This window comes from Ylistrum balloti, unplaced genomic scaffold (assembly GCF_031769215.1).
Source record: "Ylistrum balloti isolate Yb309-2 unplaced genomic scaffold, AGI_CSIRO_Ybal_v1 Utg369702, whole genome shotgun sequence".
Classification (NCBI taxonomy): Eukaryota; Metazoa; Mollusca; class Bivalvia; order Pectinida; family Pectinidae; genus Ylistrum; species Ylistrum balloti.
In genome coordinates, this window is record NW_026781932.1 from 793,681 (window position 1) to 817,757 (window position 24,077).

A 24,077-nucleotide genomic window follows, 5' to 3' on the forward strand; every position below is an offset into this window, starting at 1 on the left:
TAACTGACCACGATAAGACAACATGATATATATAAATATACACCCTAAGTGACCACGATCAAACAACATGATATACAAAGTTATACATCATAATTTACCAAGATAAGACTTAAGATAATACTTACCACCATAGATACTATAATCGGGACGTACATTATCCACTGTAGACTGCTCTCACCTATCCAGCAACTATAATGACAAACGGAGTAAAGGGTCAGACGAATTCTACCATCTAGGATTGTCACTTTTCCTATAGCTACAAGTCAAGTTAATAATATAGTGATATTGCCTGTTTCTTTTATATATTTGAATGAAATAGAACGAATTATTATCAATAAATATAGGAGTGATATCAACACACATTGGATTGGTATTAACACGTATAGAAACCTATTTCACTGGGACTAAAAAGTGACATTCATATACAATATGAATGCCAACGGAAACCGTTATATATACCTACAGACATATGTATATCAAGAATTTGCGGAGCTTATTATCTTTATATTAATTATCAATAAAATTTCGGTATAAATAATAAAATTACTGCATTCAATGAATGTTGAGATCTACATAGCATTTGAATTGTGATGTTTTGTTGATCAATTACATTGGATAATTTTGTTCATAAATGATATGAATGCCACATGGCTTTGGCATGGTTATATATTACAGACAGCATATTGGTAAATGAATGGTTACATAGGCTATATATTACAAGGTCATGCCGGCATAACGCTCTAATCATGTACTCATTATGTTCGAATTATGAACACTGCACCTCATAGGTGGCCCTGTGTAATTCGAAGACATGTGTACGTTATTCAAGAAAATTAGATGATACTAATGGGTAACTGAATGTAACCAGAGATGATATGAACGGTAATGCTTGTCTACTGGTATATTAAATGACATCACGTGACATTATTTATGTTTATGTTTTAGAAGTATGACGGGAATCCCAGTGTTTATATTACCTTGATCTCTGGGTATCGTCAGCTGAGCCCCGGATCCCTGTATATATCGCCACCAGCACGAACGGCCAAACTGTATAAAAATAAAACCAGGCTTACGTATTATATTTCATCACTTTCGTATCATAAAGTTACAATCATACACTTCATAGCGAATAAAGGGATAATATGTGGTCCCGTCGTAGCCCTTCGAAAATAACAAAGAAATGATTGCCGACCTACTTTAAAGAACCTCCTGCCATAACTATACAAATATATTCAAGCAACTAGAGAGTAGAGTATTCATATTACTAAAGCTATGTCTTTTAACCATCTTATGACACTAGGATGGCATTATTTATATGGGCTGACCATACCTAACATGGCGGGTGTCGTTGATAAAACAGAAGACGCTTACTCTTCCGGAACACCTGGTCGTATTTTCCTTGCACCTTTTCATTCGTTGTTGTATAAGTTTTTCGTTTTTGGTAATTTCCCCTTATTATATCGATTTTGAAATGGGTTAAGCTTTTTATTGACATATCGATTTTTTTTTCTGTGATTGTTTTGATGTATTGATGGTAAATAGCTGTTTACCTGCGTTTAACGATATCTTTAATCTTACCTGTACTAAGAGTTTATACTTCACAAAAAAATGGACACACAAATGAAGGAATTTAAAATCATTTTAGGTGATAAAATGTTTCACAATATTGAAAAACTTCTTGTTCTCTCCAAATCGACATTAACTTGGCGTGTTGCAACCCATTTCTGTCACACTGTCAGAACCTGAAGCAGGCATATAGCACATTGGTGGATTCTGTTGATGGATTTAGATCTTTAGTGCTGTTTGTTGCAGAATCACCTAATGTAAAGTCTATCTTGAAAGATGTTGAACCCTGTGTTTGTTAGAAGGCAATGCTGACAGCACAAGGTTACGTGCTGTCTTGTTTGGTATGAGTGACATAAAGTCCCCGATATTGTATTTACTGGTTTATAGAGCTAACCGTGTCAATCAAGACTATGCTTGTACAGCAATGTAATAATAATGCTGTAAATCTGTTACATAAGAATTTATGTTTAATTTTTTCTGGGATCAATCTTTGGATATTGAAATATACAATAGTTAATAGTTGATAATATACATAACCATTGAATAAAGGTTAATTAGTAAACAAATCTGCAAAGATGATATCCTACACAATTAAACGGAAATAAGTCTTTACAACAAGGGCAGATCGGAGACGATTTGTATACACAATTAAGTTATGTAAAGGATAAACAAACCCAGGATACTCCTCCGTGTAATAGGACAGTAACACCAGTATATATCAGTTAGAGCTTTTACAGTGACGTATAGAATGATACACCGGTCTTTAACAGGACATTCAAGCCAGTCTGTAGAAGAGTATCCTACTACTGGCCTATAAAACAGTACTCCCACCAGCCTTAAACCAACCTATAACGGGATACTTGCCAGATTCAACGTGTGCATAGCCTAGTCTATAAGAGGATATTTGCACAAGCATGTAAGAACATATTTATTCCAGCCTATAACAGGATACTAACATCAGCCTGTACGAGGATAATACGGCGGCCTACAAGGGGATATTTACGCCAACCAATAACAGCATGTTCTTATTGAAGCCAATAAAAAGATATTTACGCCAGCCAATAGGAAGAAATTTACGCCAGCCAGTTTCAGCATATTTTTATTGCAGCCAATGAAAAGATATTTACGTCAGCCAATAGGAAGAAATTTAGACCAGTCAATGAAAGGTTATTTACGTCAGCCAATTTCAGCATATTTTATTGCAACCAATGAAAAGATATTTAGGTCAGCCAATAACAGCATATTTTTATTGCCGCCAATGAAAAGATATTTACGTCAGCCAATAAGAAGATAATTACACCTTCAAACAAATACATATATATGCTAGTTAATCAAAGGATATTTACTACGGCAGCCTGTAGAGGATATTTACGCCAACGAATAAGGGATATTTACGACAGCCCAATGAAAAAAATATTTAGGTCAACCAATAAGGGGTGTTTTACGACAGCCATATGAAAGAATATCTTAGTCCGTCAATAAGGGGTGTTTACGACAACCCAATAAAGAATATTTAAGCCAGTCAATAAGGGATGTTTACGACAGCCCAATGAAAGAATATTTAAGCCAGCCAATAAGAGCATTGTAATCTCAGCCTATTTGAGGATATTTTCACTAGTTTATAAGTGGACACAAACACCAGCATTTGAGAGGGTACTTACGCCAGCCGATGAAGTAGCAGGCAATAAGCACGTGCTTCGTGGAACCAAAAGTGCGGACCATAATGGTGTGAAGGTATAGGCCTTCACAGAACATCCAGGAGAAGTTGCACACAACGCAGTACTGGGCAAACACGTGGATCATCCGGCACCATATCTGGGAACACAACAATGAAAGAGGTCAAAATGTTTGTAGCTTGTCAAAACTGAAAAGAAATACTTAGGAAGACTTTGCTCGGGTTCCGAAGAAAAGGTCGAGGTCGGACGTCGAAAAATATGGTTATAAACAGGAGTGTTTCTCAGAAAGTTGGGATATCTTGTAATTTACAAGCAATATTTTTTGATAAGTTTGATTGTTCTTTTCGTGAAACTTACCGGATTTTCCTGAATCACGTGACCGTCAATAGCCACTAGCAACATGTATAGGATCCAAGAAAATCCCGTCAGCACATAGGACGAGAACAGATTCTTGTGTATAGTGATTCTGTCACAGCGGAGTTGACTGAGAAGGAAAATGAATTAAGTGTGTATAGTATAGCGCAACACATACATGGATAGAGTAACACATATCTCACTCCAAAAAGACAGGTTAGGTGTACAGATACAAAGTAGGAATTGTAGGGCAACTCCTATAATATTACCTATATTAGGGTAACAAGGTAACAGACAGATATTAGTAATGTAACAGATTGATACCAATAGTATAATGGTAGGGCAACACATAAATACCAGGTTATACCTATAACAGGGTACCAGATTGATACTAATAGTATAATGGTTTGGCAATAGATACATTGTACAAGAGAGGTCTACAGATACATATCATTTACTGAATGGAGTCAGCCAGCAATTTTTGTAATTTTGTAATTAAGCGGTTGCAGACCCTGTACTTTGTGTACATCACATTCCAAAGTATGATCAATGTATACACCAGGTTTCATGCTCCTATTTTAATGCAAGCAAAGCTATGCTCATGACACAAAATTTCAACAAAGGGCAATAACTCTGTACTGAGGAGGTTACACTGCATTTGCTTTAATATGATTGATGTAAATATATCACGTTTCAATATCCTAGTTTAAATGCAGGCAAAGCAATGGTCAAGACACAAAATTTTAGGAAGGGGTGATAACTCTCTGTAATTAAGGGGTTGAGGGCCCTAATATTGGTACACTGTACATTGTCTTCGTATGATCGATGCATACATCAAGTTCCATTATCCTACCTTAACTACAAGCAAAGTTATTCTCGGACAAGTCAATTTTAACAAAGGGCAATAACTCCGTAACTGACGGGTCAAAATCCCTAGATTTGGGACACTACACATTCTCTTATTATGACCAATATATACACCAAGTTTCATTATCATTGCTCAGCTGTGGGCAAAGTGATGTTCTAGACATGAAAGGGCGAACGGACGGACGGACAAGAAAGGCGGCGACTATATGCTCCCCCTAAAGTTTTAGAGGAGCATAATTCATCGTACAAAGGATATAGGGCAACGGATTCAGCGGACATCAGAAAGGGTAAAGTAAATCCTCAGTACAACTTCATGCATAGTTTAAATGTCCTTTCCAGTTCTGATAAACCTTTTCAATTAATCAACAATAATATCGTTCTCATTGAAGTGATAACATTGGTTTCTTCACACGACACTAGTTTTAAAATTGGTCTGTTAATTTCCTTTGAAATCATAGTGATGAGCTGTTGCTGTTAGTTATCTCTTTAACCTAACGATTCATGTGATTATTCCCACTTCTGTCTCAAAAGTCACCGTTTCGAAAATATCTGACAAATAATTTGGAATGTTAAAAAATGTGGAAGAGTTAAAAAAAAAAAAACTTGGTACATTATTTCACCACCTAGTGACAGGTTGGTCCCTTAGTACATCCTACGCAATTACCTAACGCGTGAATTTCAATCTAATTCAGGTTGTCGACCTAAAAGTACGGTATAAATTACGACATCAAATCGCCGTTAGAGAAAATATATTCTCCGTAGGAATCGCATCTCTTTAGCCAGTCACTTTTGCGTCGGGAATGTATTTTGTCGTTACATTAATGATGTCTATGTCAATTATCTAAACTAATAAGCTTTTGATAGATTACGAAAATGATCTGGGTCTTACAGACCCTCAAACCTGACAGAATCATTCAACATCGACCGTTCAACAGTAGGCTTAATAACGTGTATAGAAATACTAACAAAGTTTAATCTTGGCTATTTATTTTGATGTGATTTTAATTCACGTATCCCGGTAGGTGTTGGACCAGATTACTGTCCAAGCGATTTTTGATTAGAAAACCGAGATTCATATGAACTCCAAAATTTCCGCTGCCTTTATTTATTTACTCGTAGGTAAAAGGAAGAAAACCGGAAATAAATGGCATAGATCAAGTGTACTTTATATCGTTTAAATACAGAACGTATTCCATAGCTGTGCAAACCACCAGGGGAGATAACTACAATTGATCTCGCTAATTTATTTTGCTTTTCAAACACTTTTAAGAGAACTGACCCGTTTTCGCTAATTACATCTCGCTGTGTGTATGGTTTAACCCGTCAGAGTCTGATATCTAGCTCTAAATTAAACATGCCAAATCTTCATCGGCCGGGTTAGAAAGTACATTGCTACGCCTATAATGTTTAATACAACAACTTCTGCGTTTCGTTTACAACATTTATAAAACTAGACAGAGTTTGAAAGCGGAAGTGAACCATTGATGAATCACAAATAACACTTGATGTTCTACGATAGGCATCAAACATTGCGCCTTCCACTTCAAACACGATTTAATATCAGTGAACACAATTAATGAGGATTCAGTTGTTTTTTCTTCAACAGACAGCTACGGTATAATAAGATAGGTTGTTGTTACAGGCAATATAGGCCGCTACGTACTAGTATCAAGCTTACACAGTGCAACCTGCATTAGTCCTCGAGCTTTGTCATAATCCTGCATGCCAAGATTGCATTCAATTAATGTTAGCCCCCCCTTTAAAGGCATATTTGACAGATTTTATGAAATTTATTAAATTAAGATTTTCATACTTGAGGTCCTTCGCATCATTCACATGTCCTTTAATGTTGAAACCGCTGTGCAACTCTACAAAACTCCACCTTTGCGATATATACTGTATATAATACCAAGCTGGTCCCGCAGGGTGATTTTTACTTGTATGTCTGCGTACAATTATCAGTAACATACAAAACATAAACCCATTTATGATGGTTTGTATTGACGGAAAATGACACGAGAGATGTGTGGAAATGTAGACATGCATGCATTTAGTTCTGACCCCTTTACAGTTACTTTCATGCTATACACTCGAGGACAGCTTGTACTGTAGCAGTAGCATTTGGTACTTTGCCCGAGGTATCATACATTAGATATCACATGTTGTTTTTGAAAGCATTTACATGTTGCATGAAATTGCGTTCCGTATAAACGATCACCATATTTCGATTATTATATATGTAGGATTGTATTCACACACTAAATCTTTTCCAGCCTATACAAGTATGAAGGCACAACAGACCTTCACAAAATGTGAGGAATCTGTGGTGTTTTTCTGAGCTCAACGCTTTGATCGTTGTCATTTACTGACGAGACATCGCCGAGACTGGATCGTTAGGATTTGTTCATGACGAACCCTGTATTTTCTTTCGTTTCCTATCGATTTTTACAATCTATTGGCATTGTTTTCATCTATCAGTGTTTTTCTTTATTGTTCCTGTTGTCTTATTTAGAATTCGTAAGTTGCACGGGCGATATAGCTTGTGTCGAATTAAAGAAACGGCTGAAAATATCCCACAGCATCGAAAGCGTTTACAGATAATTGTGACCAAAACTGGCAATGCGGATTTCATTTAGGAACACCAGTTCTTTGCATTTTTCATTTATTCATATCTTGCGTTTGTTACTTTGAATTTGTTTTGGAACCAACATTGTGTACACATCCGGGATTTTCTTTTAATTTTTTTGTCGAAGAATGTGAACTATTTGTATATATATATATATATAGTAGCATATAGTTTTGATGTTTTACAGTAACTGTCTATGATTGTTCTTTAACTTACCTGAATCTGCAGAATATAAAAAGCGATAACAAAAGCATAGCCACCGAGATGGAGTACCCGCCAACAAATATATACACGTGTTCATGACCACTGTTGGTGTTCTGAAAACATAAAAGACAGGCATACAGATGTACAACGCCTCGATTCAACCACGTAAAATTTTATTGTGTTGTTTTGATGGTATTCAAATGAAAACGTTTAAAAGAACACGATGCTTTAAAATGCCTTCCGATTTGGACTATACTCTGATTTCTCCTTGTCAGTTACCTCTATAAATGTATGGATATCTTTCCTACAGTGACTATAATCTGCTTTACCTCTATAAATGTATGGATATCTTTCCAACAGTGACTATAATCTGATTTCTCTTTGTCAGTTACCTCTATAAATGTATAGATATCTTTCCAACAGTAACTATAATCTGATTTCTCTTTGTCAGTTACCTCTATAAATGTATGGATATCTTTCCAACAGTGACTATAATCTGATTTCTCTTTGTCAGTTACCTCTATAAATGTATGAATATCTTTCCAACAGTGACTATAATCTGATTTCTCTTTGTTTGTGGTCGGACTTCTCCACCATGTTCCATTGTCTGTACATTTTTTGTAGGCAAATTCTGAAAGAAAAAATCACATGATAAGTTTTCAGCCAAACTTCGAAATATACGGGTACAGTCAAAAGAAAAACCGATTTTCTTGTTAATGTTCAAACTTTTCCCTTTCTGTTAGTACTAATTTTTATTTTACCTCATTGTTACTGAAGTACTTTGACTTTACTGTATCAGTCCGGCATATGACGTAATAGCAACTTTGGTTACGTTTCCTAAGCAATGTATTTATATATCAAGAATATACTTCTCCACCATGTTCCATTGTCTGTACATTTTTTGTAGGCAAATTCTGAAAGAAAAAAAATCACATGATAATTTTTTAGCCAAACTTCAAAATATACGGGTACAGTCAAAGAAAAACCTATTTTCTTGTTAATGCTATATATGATTTTTTACGGATATAATACGGAATTATCAAATGATTTCAATAATTTGAAATGCTACTTGATCATTTAACGAGTTTAACTCTCTCGCATTGATTTCTTCAAAAGACATGCTTATTTTGACTCGGACGTTAAGTTTTTAACCACCGAGGCATCATGTGACGTCATAAACATCAATCAGCGTAATGCCCAAGATCTTAACAATTAACATGAAAGGGAAATATCGGACGCGGGATAAGTAGGGTTAAGGCTAGATACGTCCATCACAATCAAGTTATGTAACTCATGAAATACGACACAGTATCCGAAGTAATTTAGCTGTAAGTGTCTCCGGTACTTTAAACAGTTAAGATTCGAATAAAATTGGCTAGAATCTAGTTGGGTAATTACTGTTGGGGTAATTCTAAGTCAAACTATACTAGACATGTCCGATTCTAATGAATTTTTCAAGGTTCTCGTTAGAGGTAAGCGTTTCGTTGAGATTAGGCTGAGTTGCAAGACCACCTACCGTTTGGGTTCATACCCGGAATATCTGGACACTGGACAGTGGCGGTAGTTCCAATCTGTGTGTAGTTCCAACATCCGAAGATGTCGCTGGTAGCATTGCAGTATCGTTCACCTGTGTAATATACAAAATTCTAACTCATCAACCATACTTTAACTCGTTGATAAAGAAAAATAATATAATTCTGCAACTATAGTAACAATTTTGTATGTTCTCATAACAAAGATGGCAGTGGGTTACAATACAGAAATTTAAAACTGAAAAAAAAACTTATATTTAGTGACGTTAGAAACACGACGCGAAATTTTACTAAGTTTTTTCACTCGGAAATTAAATACATGTATCTAATTATTAATTCCTGTTTCTCATTACTTTTATTTGATGCTTAAGATATCAAATATACCATATGGATATTATCTACAGTGAGAAATATGATTTCGTCTTTTATAAACACGAATTTAATACAGAAATAACTATGATAGAGTAAATGTCACATAAACCTGATATTAATTTGAGGCCACGTGCTGCACACTCGTAAAGGGTATAATAACATACAAAATAAATAAATATAGCATCACCAGCTTAACACCATGAATTTAACCCAATTTATCTACAGTAACGGTGATTGATAATTCAACCTTAACCACATGACACTGATGATAGGCTGCAATACGGTAGCGGCGGCGGTGGTAGGTACTGCGGCGTGTATCGGACTTGCTATGATACGGAACAAAGCTCACAAGAAGACCGCGAGCTATTACAGAAACGATACGTACGAGAAAATAAGTCGTATATTAAGACGAGACCTCCGGTTTCAATTTTCCAGTGCAATGCTTGTCTTCAGTTGCCTTAGTAATTCCATAATTTATTTCTGATTGGCCGCATATAGGACTAATCGACCTTGAGTGCTGCTGGGAGAGAAAAGACGAGGGGCTGTTTCTAGATACCGTCAAATACATACAATGATCATTCCATTCTAATGTACATGTCTTCTCATATATACATTTTAACGAGTCTATATTCCATCAGTAACCGAAGCTATACTGTTTGATCTCTATCAAACATATGTGTATATTACATAGATACCTTTAACTAAACAATGCTTGTATAGGTTAATTTCAATATGTTTATTTGTTTGTCTTTTGCTTCGTGTTTTCGTTTTGTTTTTGTATGTATGCTTGGTTGCTTTTTGTCATTGTTTTGTTTTTCTTATTTGTTTCCTACTTGCTTTTCTTTGGAAGTTGGGTAAGGGATGTTTGTTTGTTTGTTTGTTTTTGTTTTGTTTTTTGTTTTTGTTTTTTGTTAGTTGTGTTGCTATTAATACAATTATGTATTTTTTAAATTTTTTTCAGTTTTATGTGCTAGTCACATTCCCATTGGAAAGAAATCGGGTAATATGTCTATAAATATGTTTTTTTGTCTCCCAAATTTGAATGCAATTCAGAATATTGGCAGCCTCTCCCAATTGTACTTATGTTTATAACTATAACGAATCTGTCATTGAAACTTACATATACATACTCTCGAGTGCGAATGCTTGCTTTTCACAATATGAGGTATGCTCTTAAAACACTTAACCCCATAAGATGCATTTTTACTTGGAACACCGAAGAGGGCACGTGAACCCAATATTTAAGCTACACGTCTGGAGTCCGGGAAGGTTTCCCAAGGACAGATTTATGGATTGTATATATTTGCCTCGTTGATCTTTATCTTAAACTGACATTTCTACTTAAAATAAAAAGGCTCCAAGGAGCTTTATGATAGTTCAGTACTGCAAAACCGTATACTTTCGTGGGATCAGATATCTTAATTTTCAAAGCAAATACATTTTAGTGGGCATTTGTTTTCATAACAAACAATCTACTAATTTAAACAGTTAATTGGCTCGTCGATATGTTAATTAGTGGAATATGACTTCAGCACACAAAAATCAACAAAAATAAACCTCCCACGAAAACTAATGATTTTACGGTATCCGAACGAAATATTCCTCAAAAAACCGCTTGTACATTGCTTTCGCTATTTCGCGGCATGTAAACGTGATCGCGAAAATAAATCTAATCCGTGAAATAATGAGATACATCTGTATTCGATGTCATTTTAAATTCAGATCGCGAAATCTGAACTCAATCAAGTTTAATTCGATAGTTTTTCCAAAGAAAATCGCGAAAAAATTGACCCTGGAAATTACTAACTATACAGTTAGTGGTTTCAACATCTATTATATTATTTGTAAAATAGCCTTTTTAAAAAGTTTCCTGGCCATACTACTATGTATTCCGATCGTCATGTCTTCAGAACATGAATATAACTGAAAGTGACAAGAGGTATTCCGAAGTCCATTTATCTGCATCGATCTTTAGCTGAGACTGCACTCCATTTAGCTATTGATGAAAGGAAGCTAAAACATACGAGGATGTTTTGGCGGGTGTAAAGAGCGTTCTTTGGTCCGAGGAGGTCTGAGAACAGTAAAATTATGTTGACATGATGAATTACAGAGTTGCACTTGTCGTGTTCTATTACTAGACATGCTCGTCCGTTACACGTAAGTGTGTATCCAGTGGATTTTTACAAATGTAAGATGTCTTCCGTTATAGCTCTTCCCGTCCCTGTACACTTTAACGGCATACAAACCAAGGGGCTAATGTGCACTGTGCTGTCCACTTCATACATAAAGGAATATGAAAAATATAGATTTCTATTCATACTATGAGAACTAAAAGAGATTGGAAGTGGTACGCTCCTTTTTAAAGCATTCTTGGTATTTGTTTTCTTTTCTTTTTCAATATTCCTAGTGTAAATACTTCTTTTAATAAAGCTTTGCTCTCGGCTTATATATGTTTATTTGGATCAAATTTCAGTTCACATTTTGGCATTTTCCAGCTGTGTATGATAAAATAGTGACCAAAATATATCAATTTTATATCTAACTGTACGTGAATTGAATTAAGATTTTCCCTATTTCTCGACAGAAATTGAATTTTCAACACGTAAATATTTGCCAATTTGAGCTCTTCCAGTCTCCTGTACTATTTCTCTTTTCAGCAATATTGAATTCCCTGTTGTGCAGAACATTGTAACGTTATTCTCGCCGGTAAAAAAATGTCGTTATCCTACGGAATATAAAATATATAAAAAAAACCCGTTTCCATTAACATTGCCATTACATCACTGACATTTCCTAAGCACTCTACCGTGATCCAGCCCTCACTAACCACACAAATTAGTAGTGTTTTCTATAACTAAAATAGGAGAGTTATGAAAAGCTATATTAAGATGAGAGATATTGATTCACAGTGTCGACCCAGACCGGGCGTAACCATACTGACACATTGTATGTTTATTCACGAATTAGGTTTTTTTTTTGTAAACAGACATTAGTAGCATATCATATCTTTATAAAGCTGAGGTAGATTAGCATTTAGATAATCAAATGTCAATATTAAACTTGACAATTAAGCTCGCGTGTAAATATGAGGTACTGGTGTAATTTTTATTATACACAGATGAACGTGATGTTTATTACATCTCTAAATTCTCTACAATATTATCTAGATGCAATGTTGCCTGCAACACTCTCAAAAATATATTTAAACACCAATTCGATTTTTTCTGTACCTGTATTACAAAAGAAAATACCAACGTGTATAGAATCATAATCCAATTTCAATGTGTTCCAGAAGAGAAAGCGTCTTCTGCTTCTTCGAAATCACCCGTGATGTAAATCTTGATCAATGTAACGAAACCAACTTGCAAACTAGCGAGGATCAAACATGTCCAGCCTCAGCGAAAAGTGATAATTCTTGCTGGGTTCACTATTGCAACCGTAAAAAAATCAACATAGTTTCCATCAACACGAATATCTCAAAACCCGGTGTTATGAGTTTTTTTTTTTTTTGTCAATTGACGACATCTTGCGACAGTCATGATATTAGGAACAGGCTTTTGAATGTCGAATCAACTTCGACATATAAACACCATAGGATGGAGATGGAGAAATTTTGCTTTAGAAATGGAAAATTCACAAAACGGTAGCTGAAATCGAATTTGAAATATATAGATCACTGGTTATTTAAAGACAAGATGACATCAAAACTTTTGTGATTACACAGAGAAACAACATTTACTTGGTGTGCTCGCATTATGTAGTTGTACAGAAAAAGAATTCGGTACCACAAATTTAATATAACAGAGGATATGTACAGCTAGCCGGTACATATCACCTTATACTCATATCTCAGATTTTACAGAACATTTTTTTAATATTCTAAAAATTTTCAGTCGTATGCATGTGCTAAACAACTCCAGTCTGTCTGGAAATATTCATATATCGGGCTTCCTTTAACGTGTCTCTTAGCAGGTCTCCTTACCTGACGAGGGAGGATGTGTTCTGTTATCGGAAGCTGAACACTGATAGTGTTGTTAGTTATAATTTAAAATTTGAACCCTAACTAAAGACAGAGCATCTGTTAAATGTGACGGTAATGTATTTTGAATCATAATTGTCCTCGCTTATATTATCTTTCCATGATAATTGACTGTGTGAAGGGCAATTAGTACACAGTGACGTCATACCTTCATCAAAAACAGAGTTACGGAACTTTTACATGTTTTTGGAATTGATTGCATTAGTCAAGGAACAGGATGTTGACGATATAAATCGAATATCTTGCCTAATGGCAAATAATATGAAGAACAAACAGACAAAAATAAATAAATAAATAAATAAATAAATAACCATTAACAAATAAACATTAAGAAAATGAAAAAAAAAAATGTTTTCATTGTTAATCAGTCACAGGCATTAGTATCTGGAACTAAGTGACCTCAATAGTGAACGTTTCAAACTGTGTTGTGTTTTGGGTGGACTTCGAATGTCGTTTCAAGGATTATGTAGGGAACGTGACTAATGACCAAGTAAACGATGTAGAGTGAAGTGTTCCAGAAACACCAAACTATGCTTTAATTAATCAAACGTTTAACCGTTTTGGTAGCTAAAATGACTCAATTTTAATTTCTTGTCTCGCGTTTTTTTTTTCAGCGGAAAGATCCAGTTGGCATCCAAAATGTATTTTTGGAAAGCTTCCTTTTAAATTAAATTTGTTCAATATCATTTCAATTATTTGCTAACGTTAAATAAGATTGAAGAACATAACTTGGGATTAAAAGATTCTATACTTACGCAAAAAATGCTGATTGTAATTCATATTTCTTAACAATCAATATAAACCAAAAGTATTGCAAATTATGAAATAAACAGGATAAGTCATTTATAACCGTACTGAGAATAAGCTATCAAAAATATGTGATCGGTGGACTTAGGACACAGCGACCAATATAGGACAATTTCCACGTGCGTTCAGTTTATATTTAGCTTTTTGACCTACATTTTGATGGTTTTGTCACAATGATCTGTGGGTTATTACAATCATCACACTCCATCTACGTCACAATAAACAATTTCCTCTGTCTAATCATATCCACGTGCTGTTTCTCTGCTGCGGTACATTTTGTAGAGACAGTCTGTAATATGCTTGACCTTATTATAAATCTTCATTCCAGGAGGCATCTTAACTAATCAGAAACCTATCATCCCGGCGTGATCTGTTTTATCATATTTCACGATGTCGCGTGTCGCAATCGTGCTAATATTAGGAAAAATGAGTGGCGTTTGTCCTGTAAACTGGACCATACACGGGCAAGTCTTAAGACACACGTGCAGTAAGATAGGTATTACTCTGAAGATGTCGTTGAAGTAGCTGCTCTTGAAACCCAGTATTGGCAAAGATTGATCGAACTTAAAGAAAAAAAAATTTGACGTGTTCTTTATTGTGAAAATATGATATATAATATGCGACCTGAGTTTGAATGTTGCCAAGACAACGATATTCAGTTTAATGTATGCAATCCTTATCCCTTCATCTACACCAATAATTCAGCAATATTGGTCAATAGGAGTTAAACAATCTGATGTGAAAATTTACTTATTCTTTCTACTTGTGAATTTAAACAACGTGATTCTTTAGACACTCATGTTTATGTTATAATATTTGTGGAACGTCATTAAACTGTCGCGGACAACACGTATCGATAGGAGCAGTCCTAATTAACATTGACAAGAAGGAAAACTATTCAATCTTATCTTTCTTGGACGAAGTTTGTTGCCACTTTGCTTGAAACAAAATATTGAAGTGAACACCTTTTTTTTCGACAGATGTTTTTTGTGTTGCGTCCTTTCATAAGTTATGATGTGAGTTGCGTGTTTTGTACGATTTTTTCGATCCTCCCAGACGTGTTTACATTTGCGTATTGGCGTAAACAGCAATTTATCATTGCGTTGTGATAGACCGGTTTACTAAAGAAATAAGTCAGATTACAAATGAAATATACCGCATATGGAAAACATATGAAACGAAGGATACGTTCATCATTATCACAATAGGAGCAATACTTTCTCACTCCCACCAGGAACAGAGGGAAACTAGCCTATTTTGTGAATTCGGATTAAATTGGATAGAATGGTTTCTTTTGAAGTTTCGGAATCCAGTAGAAACGAGAGAGGTCCGTATCCTTATCATCAAATGTCAATCTAAATGATTGTATTAATGCATGCAGTATGATTAGCCGGTATTTGGTCTTTGGAAAATTAGGATAATATGAGCTTTGTTCTGATCGAATGCAGGAAATGAAATGAAAGTCTGCAGACAAGTATCGACTTGTTGAAAGCCTTATTTGCAGGCAAAATGAGATATCTGATAGGCAAATCGTTGAGTGTGGAATTAGCATTAGGATCAAATACTATTAATGGAATTTCTAGTTATCACTCTAAAATTATGTTAATGTAACGCGTCTTTTCATAGAAAACTTTTCATGATTTTATCTGTAGTGGAAGATGGCAGAGGACTGATGTTGAGGTTGACATTGGAAAATGCATTGTAACGACAAGCCGAAATGCGTCAAGTCGGCGATAACGGTGATGGCTATGTCATTCATTTGATACATTCAAATTCGCTTTTCTCTCTCTTCTCCAGTCTAGTAGGTTTATCAATAATATCAGAATATCAAGAAATATTGGAGGACAAAATCTTACTACGGGAATGTCCTACCGTAATTAAGTAATCTGTCACACGGTATTGCGTCTTGTCTTTACTGGAAACTTCAATAAATGATGATAGTTAAATCCCATTTGAAATAACTGCCAACTTCCAGGACTGTGACCTCCTCTATTTTGTCCCTGTACTATCGATCAACGTTAGAAAACAAATATCTTTGGCATTCATAGAAAGACTTGATGGTTGTCAGGTGCGTACAACATGAATTCAAATAAACAATGTTTTTGATAAATAATCCTAAGAGAGAAACATTGAAAACAAAAACATTTATATTATACAGACCGGAAAGTTCCATAACTCTACAAGAATAGGAGTGATATCATTGGCTAAGACCAATTCAGAGGCGGTTCCAAATGAAAATGTTCATGTCTGCTTTGATTGTATTTTTTCTTCATACTTCTATATGCATTCTTTATATCATTCCATCTATGCAAAGACTGAAATAATTTTACAACAGAGATAACGTTATCTTTTAACACGGAAATCAAAAGATGCAATTCGGAAATGACCGCGATGTTTTACAGTCGTCACAGTGAAATCATTGAGAAATATTCTACATCTTAGTGAGATATAAAATTGGACGTGTTTGATGCTAGTTACTTTACCTCTTGGTTCCGTTGTTGTATACATTGTTCTCATTTGAGAACGTGACATTACTAACTTGGATTGACCAAGATTGACATGGTGGGTGTCGTCGATGAAGCAGGAGATGCTTACTGTTCCGGAACACGTGGTCTCATTCTTTTAGCGCTTTTTCAAGATCCTCCAGGCTAATCTTTCTTTTGTTAATATTTAATTATAGTTTATTTGAATTTGTGTTTGGATTATGATTATGTTGACATATTGGTATTTCTTGTTGATTCAATAGATCAATAAAATCAAAATTAGTATCGTCTGATTCTACTATCATCGACGATCATTATCTATATGACCAAGGAAACGTTGTGACCTTGAAGTAAAAAGATCAATAACTCGTGAAATATTTCTTTTCTGATAAGACTTACCGGCGTAAACATATACTGTGTAGATTGTGCTTAGATTGCAGAAATACACTTGTCAAGCACCGTATAAGATGCACGTATTTTGTCTCAAAAGCAAGAATACAGACGCCTAAATATCCATATGTTTTTCAATGTGAGCTCTTATTGACAATGCAATACCTTACAAAGAATGTAAAATAACTGAAATTGAGCTATGTAGATACATCCACTTGCCAAGAACTACGCGAATTCTGTTATCAAGTAATGATTCACAATGGCGATTACTTGAGGAGCTTCAAATATACACAGCAATTTTTCAGAAACGCTCAGATCAAACCTGACATCAAGAGCCATAAATGATAGTGCTATTTTCAATGAACTATGTCAATGAAATTTGTCCTCGGGAGCCCCCAATATACTACAAGTATTTGATAAAAAACTCTGAACTGATGCCTTTCTTACGAGCCATGAACTATCCATCAGTACTGGCATGGCAGACTTGGCACGTGCATCGCCAATGCAGGCTTACGTAATTAGTTTATATCCGACGACCTGACAGATATACTACAGACAAGCGAAACATTTGTCGACGGCAGGTCATAATTTACGTGAAGAAATAGATACAACATAATTTCGATGATATTGGCGTGCGGCTATACGAATATGAGAATATTTAAGCCGAGAAATTTCCAGCAGAAGGAATTAAGTTATCACAGCACAAAATAAATTTGATCCCTCTCGCAGTTGGGTATCTTAATAAGCATCAGTATCATGATGCTATTTAAATGTACAACATTTAACATTTATATGGAATTTTTGTAATAACATATTCTAATATCTACAGATCAATCTAGCCAATCACATGCATGCCGACAGAATGAGTCCTACAGCGGGAACACGTATTACGATGTATGAATAATAATTTCGAATTTTTAACACGCCTTTTTGTAATGAAAGAGAGCTTTGTCGAGGAAAAAATAGTTTCGCAATTTTTTGTTGAAATTTCCACAATGTTATGAGTGATATGTACCATACTAGATGAAGACGTGGAGGTAGCGTAGGGTCTCCTACTAGGAAATCTGGTTGTGTATTTGATTTCCTTCATCCATTAGTCACCTCTCTGCTTTGTCATTTTTAATAGATGAAAAATTCTTCCATTAACCATTCTTATAATTATGTGTAATACTACACAGAAATGTGATGCCTCCCTATGCTTAGACAAAATAGTCGATATGGTTAAATACAAGCACCGAGGGACTAATAGTTATAAATATTCATGACAAGACACAAAATATCTGTTTTATTTAAACAATGACGAAAAATTCACACGCATGTGTTGCAAGAGGAGGTTACCATTTTTAGACAAAGTTTTCCCGACATATGGTTCGATAGTCCTAACTCTAATCATTGAATGTGTTTTTGGTTGCGATATAAAAAGGATAGATCGCTTGAAACCAAAATCATTTCGGAATTTTCACTTGACAAAAATAAAAACTAACACCCCACGCTTGAATGGAGATGCAGGGGTTACATAACGAGAGGTTTAATTTCTCAACCAATCAAAAGAACGGGAGGTCATATACAACTAGTGATATAGATCATATATAAGATACAATGGTCTGAGAATGAAAAGTACACAGCATATCGTGGTAGAAAATATTGTTTCTCTGTTTGGATTCAAAATTATCTGCATTATTCATACCTTTGTTTAAAGGTAAACGGCAGGAAACAGACAACCCGTTGTGCTATCATTCCGTAGTGTTCACAACCTAACAGTGAATGGGTCTATAATATGATTATATATACGTAAGATAAGCATGCATGAAGAATGTGTATTCCACCGGGACTGAATCTATTATCATCGTCTTAAAGCATCTTATGACAGTCAAAACACCCCAGTCTCTTCATTAATGGGTACACAATAATATCGACTGATATATTCTGCATGTTATCTATGTTGTTGCCTTGTGTATTTCGTGCATCCAGCGTCATTCAGAAGGCACTCCTGAGTGTCCACTATTAGCAGTCTCCATCAGATATAGTCCTAGGCGTTTGTCAATGGCAATAGATGCAGGTTTGTTTTAACTTATCTCTTAGACCGTATGTTTTGTTAAAGCTGGAGTATATGGAAGCGTGACAGCCTCTTTAAATGTTATGTTATCAGTTGTCACAGCAGGCACGTTATTACAGCGACATGAAACATGTGGAGCTAAAACATTTGCTTGCAATTCAGATACGAACATACCCGCCAATAGCAATATTGTCAAGATTTGAATGTTTGAAATTATGTTCAACCAACATTAAATACAACAAAGTGTTGGAGATATGTTTCCATAGATTTGTTACTGTCACCCGCTGACTTTAAACTACAGCATATCTTACACTTTATGTGTTAAATTCGTGTTCTAGATTCATTTTGCATTTTGAAATATTTCTTAGTTGTTTTATCATTCGAATTCCATCAGTATAGAAAGGATCGCATTCATGGCATGCAGCGCGGCAACGATATCAAAATAATGTTACATCCTGGCCTGAATAACAAGTAAATATGTTTGAAATAACTTGTTACCTCATTTACTTGTACAGTTACACCGCTGTTTTACCCATTAAATATAAAAACACCATACTTGTGTTATCAAAACATTAAAGTCCTTGTTTACAACGACATATTTGTACCATAAATCAACAGAATTGAGCAAGAACACGAGAAAACATGAAAACAAATTTTGCAACGTTACCAGTAGGCGAACACAGTACAGTACATGGTCACGTCAGGTAAAAAAGAGGTGATGACAACTACGAATGCAGTTCTGAGGATGATATAGATGTAAAGATCTAATAAATCCCTTTTTAATAAAACGGAAATACGACAAATGTTCTTTTCGTGAAATCTATTTCGCTAAGTTACAACAGCCCTTATTTTATTAAAAGAAATTAATTCGACTTGGCGGTGAAAACAAGGCTATATATTTTGATCCCATCAGCGGGCCTGCTGACTTTAAACCACAGATTATAACAGTGGATGGCATGAAGCTATATCCTTATATCCTTACTTTAACTTGGATTATGCATTTATGTCTAAAATTCTCAATGTGAAGGTAGTAGTATATGTGAGTTTGTTTTTACATTATGTTGTAGCTTTCAGAGAAATATATTTTTGAAAATCTATCATTTTTTTTATTAATGGTGGAAAATATTGATTTGATTTATCTCTTAATATATACTTTCACACATCAAGCATCACAACTTTTTTTCATCAACTTAATTACTAGTAAAGTATTGTCAAAATAAATACTATGTTATCAGTGTTATATCGCTTGTAACATGAACTTATATTACACACTTGTATTACACAGTTGTTAATCTCGTAACGAAATTTTCATTCTTTCTCAACAGAGACTCGATAAAATGAAGAAAACATATGCATTTTGACAAAGTCATGTCGAACAAGCGTAGTATTAATACGTTTTCATTACAATGATTATTTAACCAAAAGTTTATGGGTCTCTTTCTGTCTTGAATGTTGTATTTATTAGTACTGACTAGTTCATGATGTTTTTTTTCTACTTTATCCTCTCAGTCTCGGCAGGTATGGTGGGTAAGCTATTAATCACTCAATCTCGTTCACCCAGACTCTTATTGTCTCTACACGTGATGAAGCGCCTAGGGAAAGGACCCTTTTTGCTTGCTATGTCCGCCATGTTGATACCCGCCATTGGCGCAAAGTATTACTGGGACATGAACGTTGTTCCTCCAATTTCTTGTCAATTGAAGTTTGTGTAGGATTTTCAATTTTATAATTCTAATCTTCACTTTGTCGCTTACAGTTTCTGTGCAGTAAAACTGGGATATTGTTCGTACAAATGTATATTATATACTTAAGATATTTTAATTTCTAGTTAAAAAACAACACAAAAATGTCAGTAAATGTGAACATAAGGAAGATATTCAGGTTAAGAGTCATTCGAATATAACACTGCTGTCAGCATGTTTCCCATTTAACAACATTTAAAGTACTCACAAAATTGAAAAAAAATATACATTTTGATACAGAAGATCTTAAGAATGCACATTTTGCGAGAACATATTCCTTTATTATAACTAAGAATTAAATGAGCCCTTAAGTGAAAAAGTTTAAAAGTTTTGGTTTTCTATGAGTACTAACCGTGTCTATCAATAAACACGTATAGACATGTTTTACAGAAATAGAACTGACCTTTGGTTGGGTCACTAATCTGTGATTGTCTATGAAAAAAATTGTCTAGGAATGGCAAATACCTCCTTTACGATTACCACGTGTAAATTGTATCTTAATGTATCTGTGATAAGGAATCACGCCAATGCTTGTCGTGAAGCAGGTGTAGATAATGGTCATTGCCTTTCATTTATTAGATTATTTGTGTGCTCTATAATTATATGGTACCTACAACGTATGTGCAAGACAACTTTTTTGAGTCATTTGTCTCAAAGGTTGAAGATGCTTTCTTACAAGTGCTGCATGCCGATTTTACTACCTTTCACATCAAGAAGACTTGTGATATTTTAAGTGTTTACTAATTACCCTCGAACGTTGTTTTTGGATCAATTTCCTGGTTGAAGAGTTGCGCCATTAACCAACCTACTTAAACTGAAATTTAACGTGTTCTTTGGTAAGGTCCACCATAGCTATGAAAGTCTACATACATCATTGATAAAATATTTTCTTTGAGAGCCATAAGTTTTGAATACAAATTTAAATGCAACCCTACCGAAACATTTGTTGACGACCTTGCTAGTCCAGATGGAAATACATCAAGCAGTTAAAGGCGATCCGAGAAAACAAGTTTAAGTATCAATTTCATGGTTGCCCGCGTCTGCTACGCTTTACGAAATAAAGATAGGGGTGGGGATGGGAGAGGGATAGCTGATTCGGTAAGGCATCAGCCAGCATAACCTTACTAATCTTAGGTGAGAGGATCCGAGGTACGTAGCTTGACGTTCCTCCTGGTTGCGATTTGTATTTCTGATGAAGCTAAGAAACCGACCGGTGTGTGCTGACGCATTTGTGTTCATGGGAAAACAAGTAAGCTAAATGCTACCAAAGGAATGCAAAAGGCCTCCCTTAAATATGTCGCTCAGTGAGGACGCCATCAACTTCTACAAGGAGATATTCCGTCTCAAATTGACCCTAGGTGTGCAGGGGACTGTAAATCCACCAGACAAACATACAAAACAAAGACGTCTTAGTGGGTTTTAGTAAGAAATCGTTTATAAAAGCATAAAAAACAATTAATTCAAAAGTATCTTAAACAAGAAAGACATTACTTTTAATTTCCAATCCAATAAAGAAGAGAAGTCAAATTCACGATATACTCCGCAGACTAATAAAAAGCTTCTAAACGTTTTTTTCGTTTCGAATGTATTTCTTGTTATATACTATTGTATGACTTTGATCCACGAAAAAAAAATTAAGTCTGCGTCGTAAATTTAGATACACATTGATGTGTTTAGGGCTTATATATATGGTGTTGGCCTTGAATAAGAACGTAGTATTGGTGGAAATAATGACTCTGTGATTCCATTGAGATTTCCAATATCAAAATACACTTCCCCATAACGTCGAGTAGATTATAAAATTCTTGATAACTGTATGTTTATACAAAGCCTATACCTTATCTCGTTATACAATCCTATTTTTTCCTATCGTCATCTTTGTATTTCGCTCAGTTCAATCACAACTTTTTTTTAACTTTTTTTTCACAATTCTTATCACTATTTACAATACAATATAATAGTGAGTTTTTCTCGCATCATTATAGCCCCATCTTCAGATGAAACACAGTAAATGAACAAATAGTTTCATAGCGGACTTACAAAGCTACCAAGCTGATACATACAGGATACATATGTTATTATATGTTTCCTGATGAATATCACTTATATTTTAGTGAGAGGGTAGAAAGTGAAATTGTTCGTGTTTGTCCCTGATAAAGAAGAAACCAAGTAAAGTTTTCATTCTATGTAGGATTGTGTCTTATAATTGTCCAAAATATTATTTACGAAAGGGGTAAATAAATCAAGACCTGGACTGTAATGTTGCCCGGTCTACTTGAACATTCAGTTCTAACATTTCTGAAATGAGATTTAATGAAACCATCATTGATGATTTATATGGTAAATTGTCCTTTGTATTTTTTTCAATGTCGGTATTTAATCAAGCATTATTGTATAAGACTTGATGCATCATCTTCGACATTCCCTTAAACTGACACGCTAGTGATAGATTAGGGAAAGTTTCGAATATTAATTCTCTATCAGGGTTTTTTCTTTTGCGTCTTAGTAAAATTTATTGCATTTGGAAAAAAACAAGACATTATAGAAATGCTATTCATAGTAACACTTTGAAATATGCACTATAATAAACCCTGAATCATTCTAATAACTAGTAGGTGGCTTGTTGAATATTGAGCAAAGGTAAACATACAAAAAAAATGTGACATAAAAGAATGAATGTGAGATTTACTTTCCCGTTATTCGGTGTTGTGGCACGCATACCACCGCATTGAATATTCTTATGTTGTTCTTAAAGTAACCGACATACCTTTTATCAATTGAAAATTTTTTAACATCACTACAAGTTACTAATGACCGATGTTCAGTATAACCATTTATCACCAGATTAACCCGAGTTTAATACACTTGCACCGATTATTTCTAGTCAACAGCATTTGAGCGTGATTGGTCCATGACGTTGAATCTCTGTTATGCACGCAGGCGTCGTGATCACTGTGGGTATACCGTTTTAGATATCTGAGCACTAATAAATATTTACAATTCGTGTATAGTGTTTTACCCTATGTATATTCTCTTTTAAACCTGATAAAAAAAACTGATCTTGAAAATGCTCTAGGCAGTGTCCAGGAACAACGCCTTTCTGGAATTATTTTGTATGTTATAACAGCATACTTCCATTAGAATAAATAGAATTATCGATACACATGGAATCTGAGTATTAACCCTTAAAGATTAATTTAATAGACGGTATGTCAATCAACTCCCTCTCAGGTATCCAAAATATACCTGCCCATATCATCTGTATAATAACACATAATGGTTTAAATTAAACCTGTATGATCTCTGCGATAGCACATACTCTTTACGCTGGCCCAAATAAACTGTTTTGCATAGACGAACATT

General features: G+C 34.8%; 1 protein-coding gene across 1 annotated transcript in view; it reads right to left on the reverse strand.

The window, feature by feature from the left end:
- The window catches only part of LOC132565221 (calcitonin gene-related peptide type 1 receptor-like), a 93,451-nt gene that overhangs the window by 15,043 nt on the left and 54,331 nt on the right, over positions 1-24,077 (reverse strand). The window contains exons 2-8 of the mRNA XM_060229857.1: positions 8,810-8,920; positions 7,812-7,924; positions 7,306-7,406; positions 3,600-3,726; positions 3,228-3,381; positions 978-1,047; positions 126-189 (exon numbers count right to left, since the gene is read on the reverse strand). Coding sequence (XP_060085840.1) covers positions 126-189; positions 978-1,047; positions 3,228-3,381; positions 3,600-3,726; positions 7,306-7,406; positions 7,812-7,924; positions 8,810-8,920 — 740 coding nt within the window. The remainder of the gene's footprint in view (positions 1-125; positions 190-977; positions 1,048-3,227; positions 3,382-3,599; positions 3,727-7,305; positions 7,407-7,811; positions 7,925-8,809; positions 8,921-24,077) is intronic.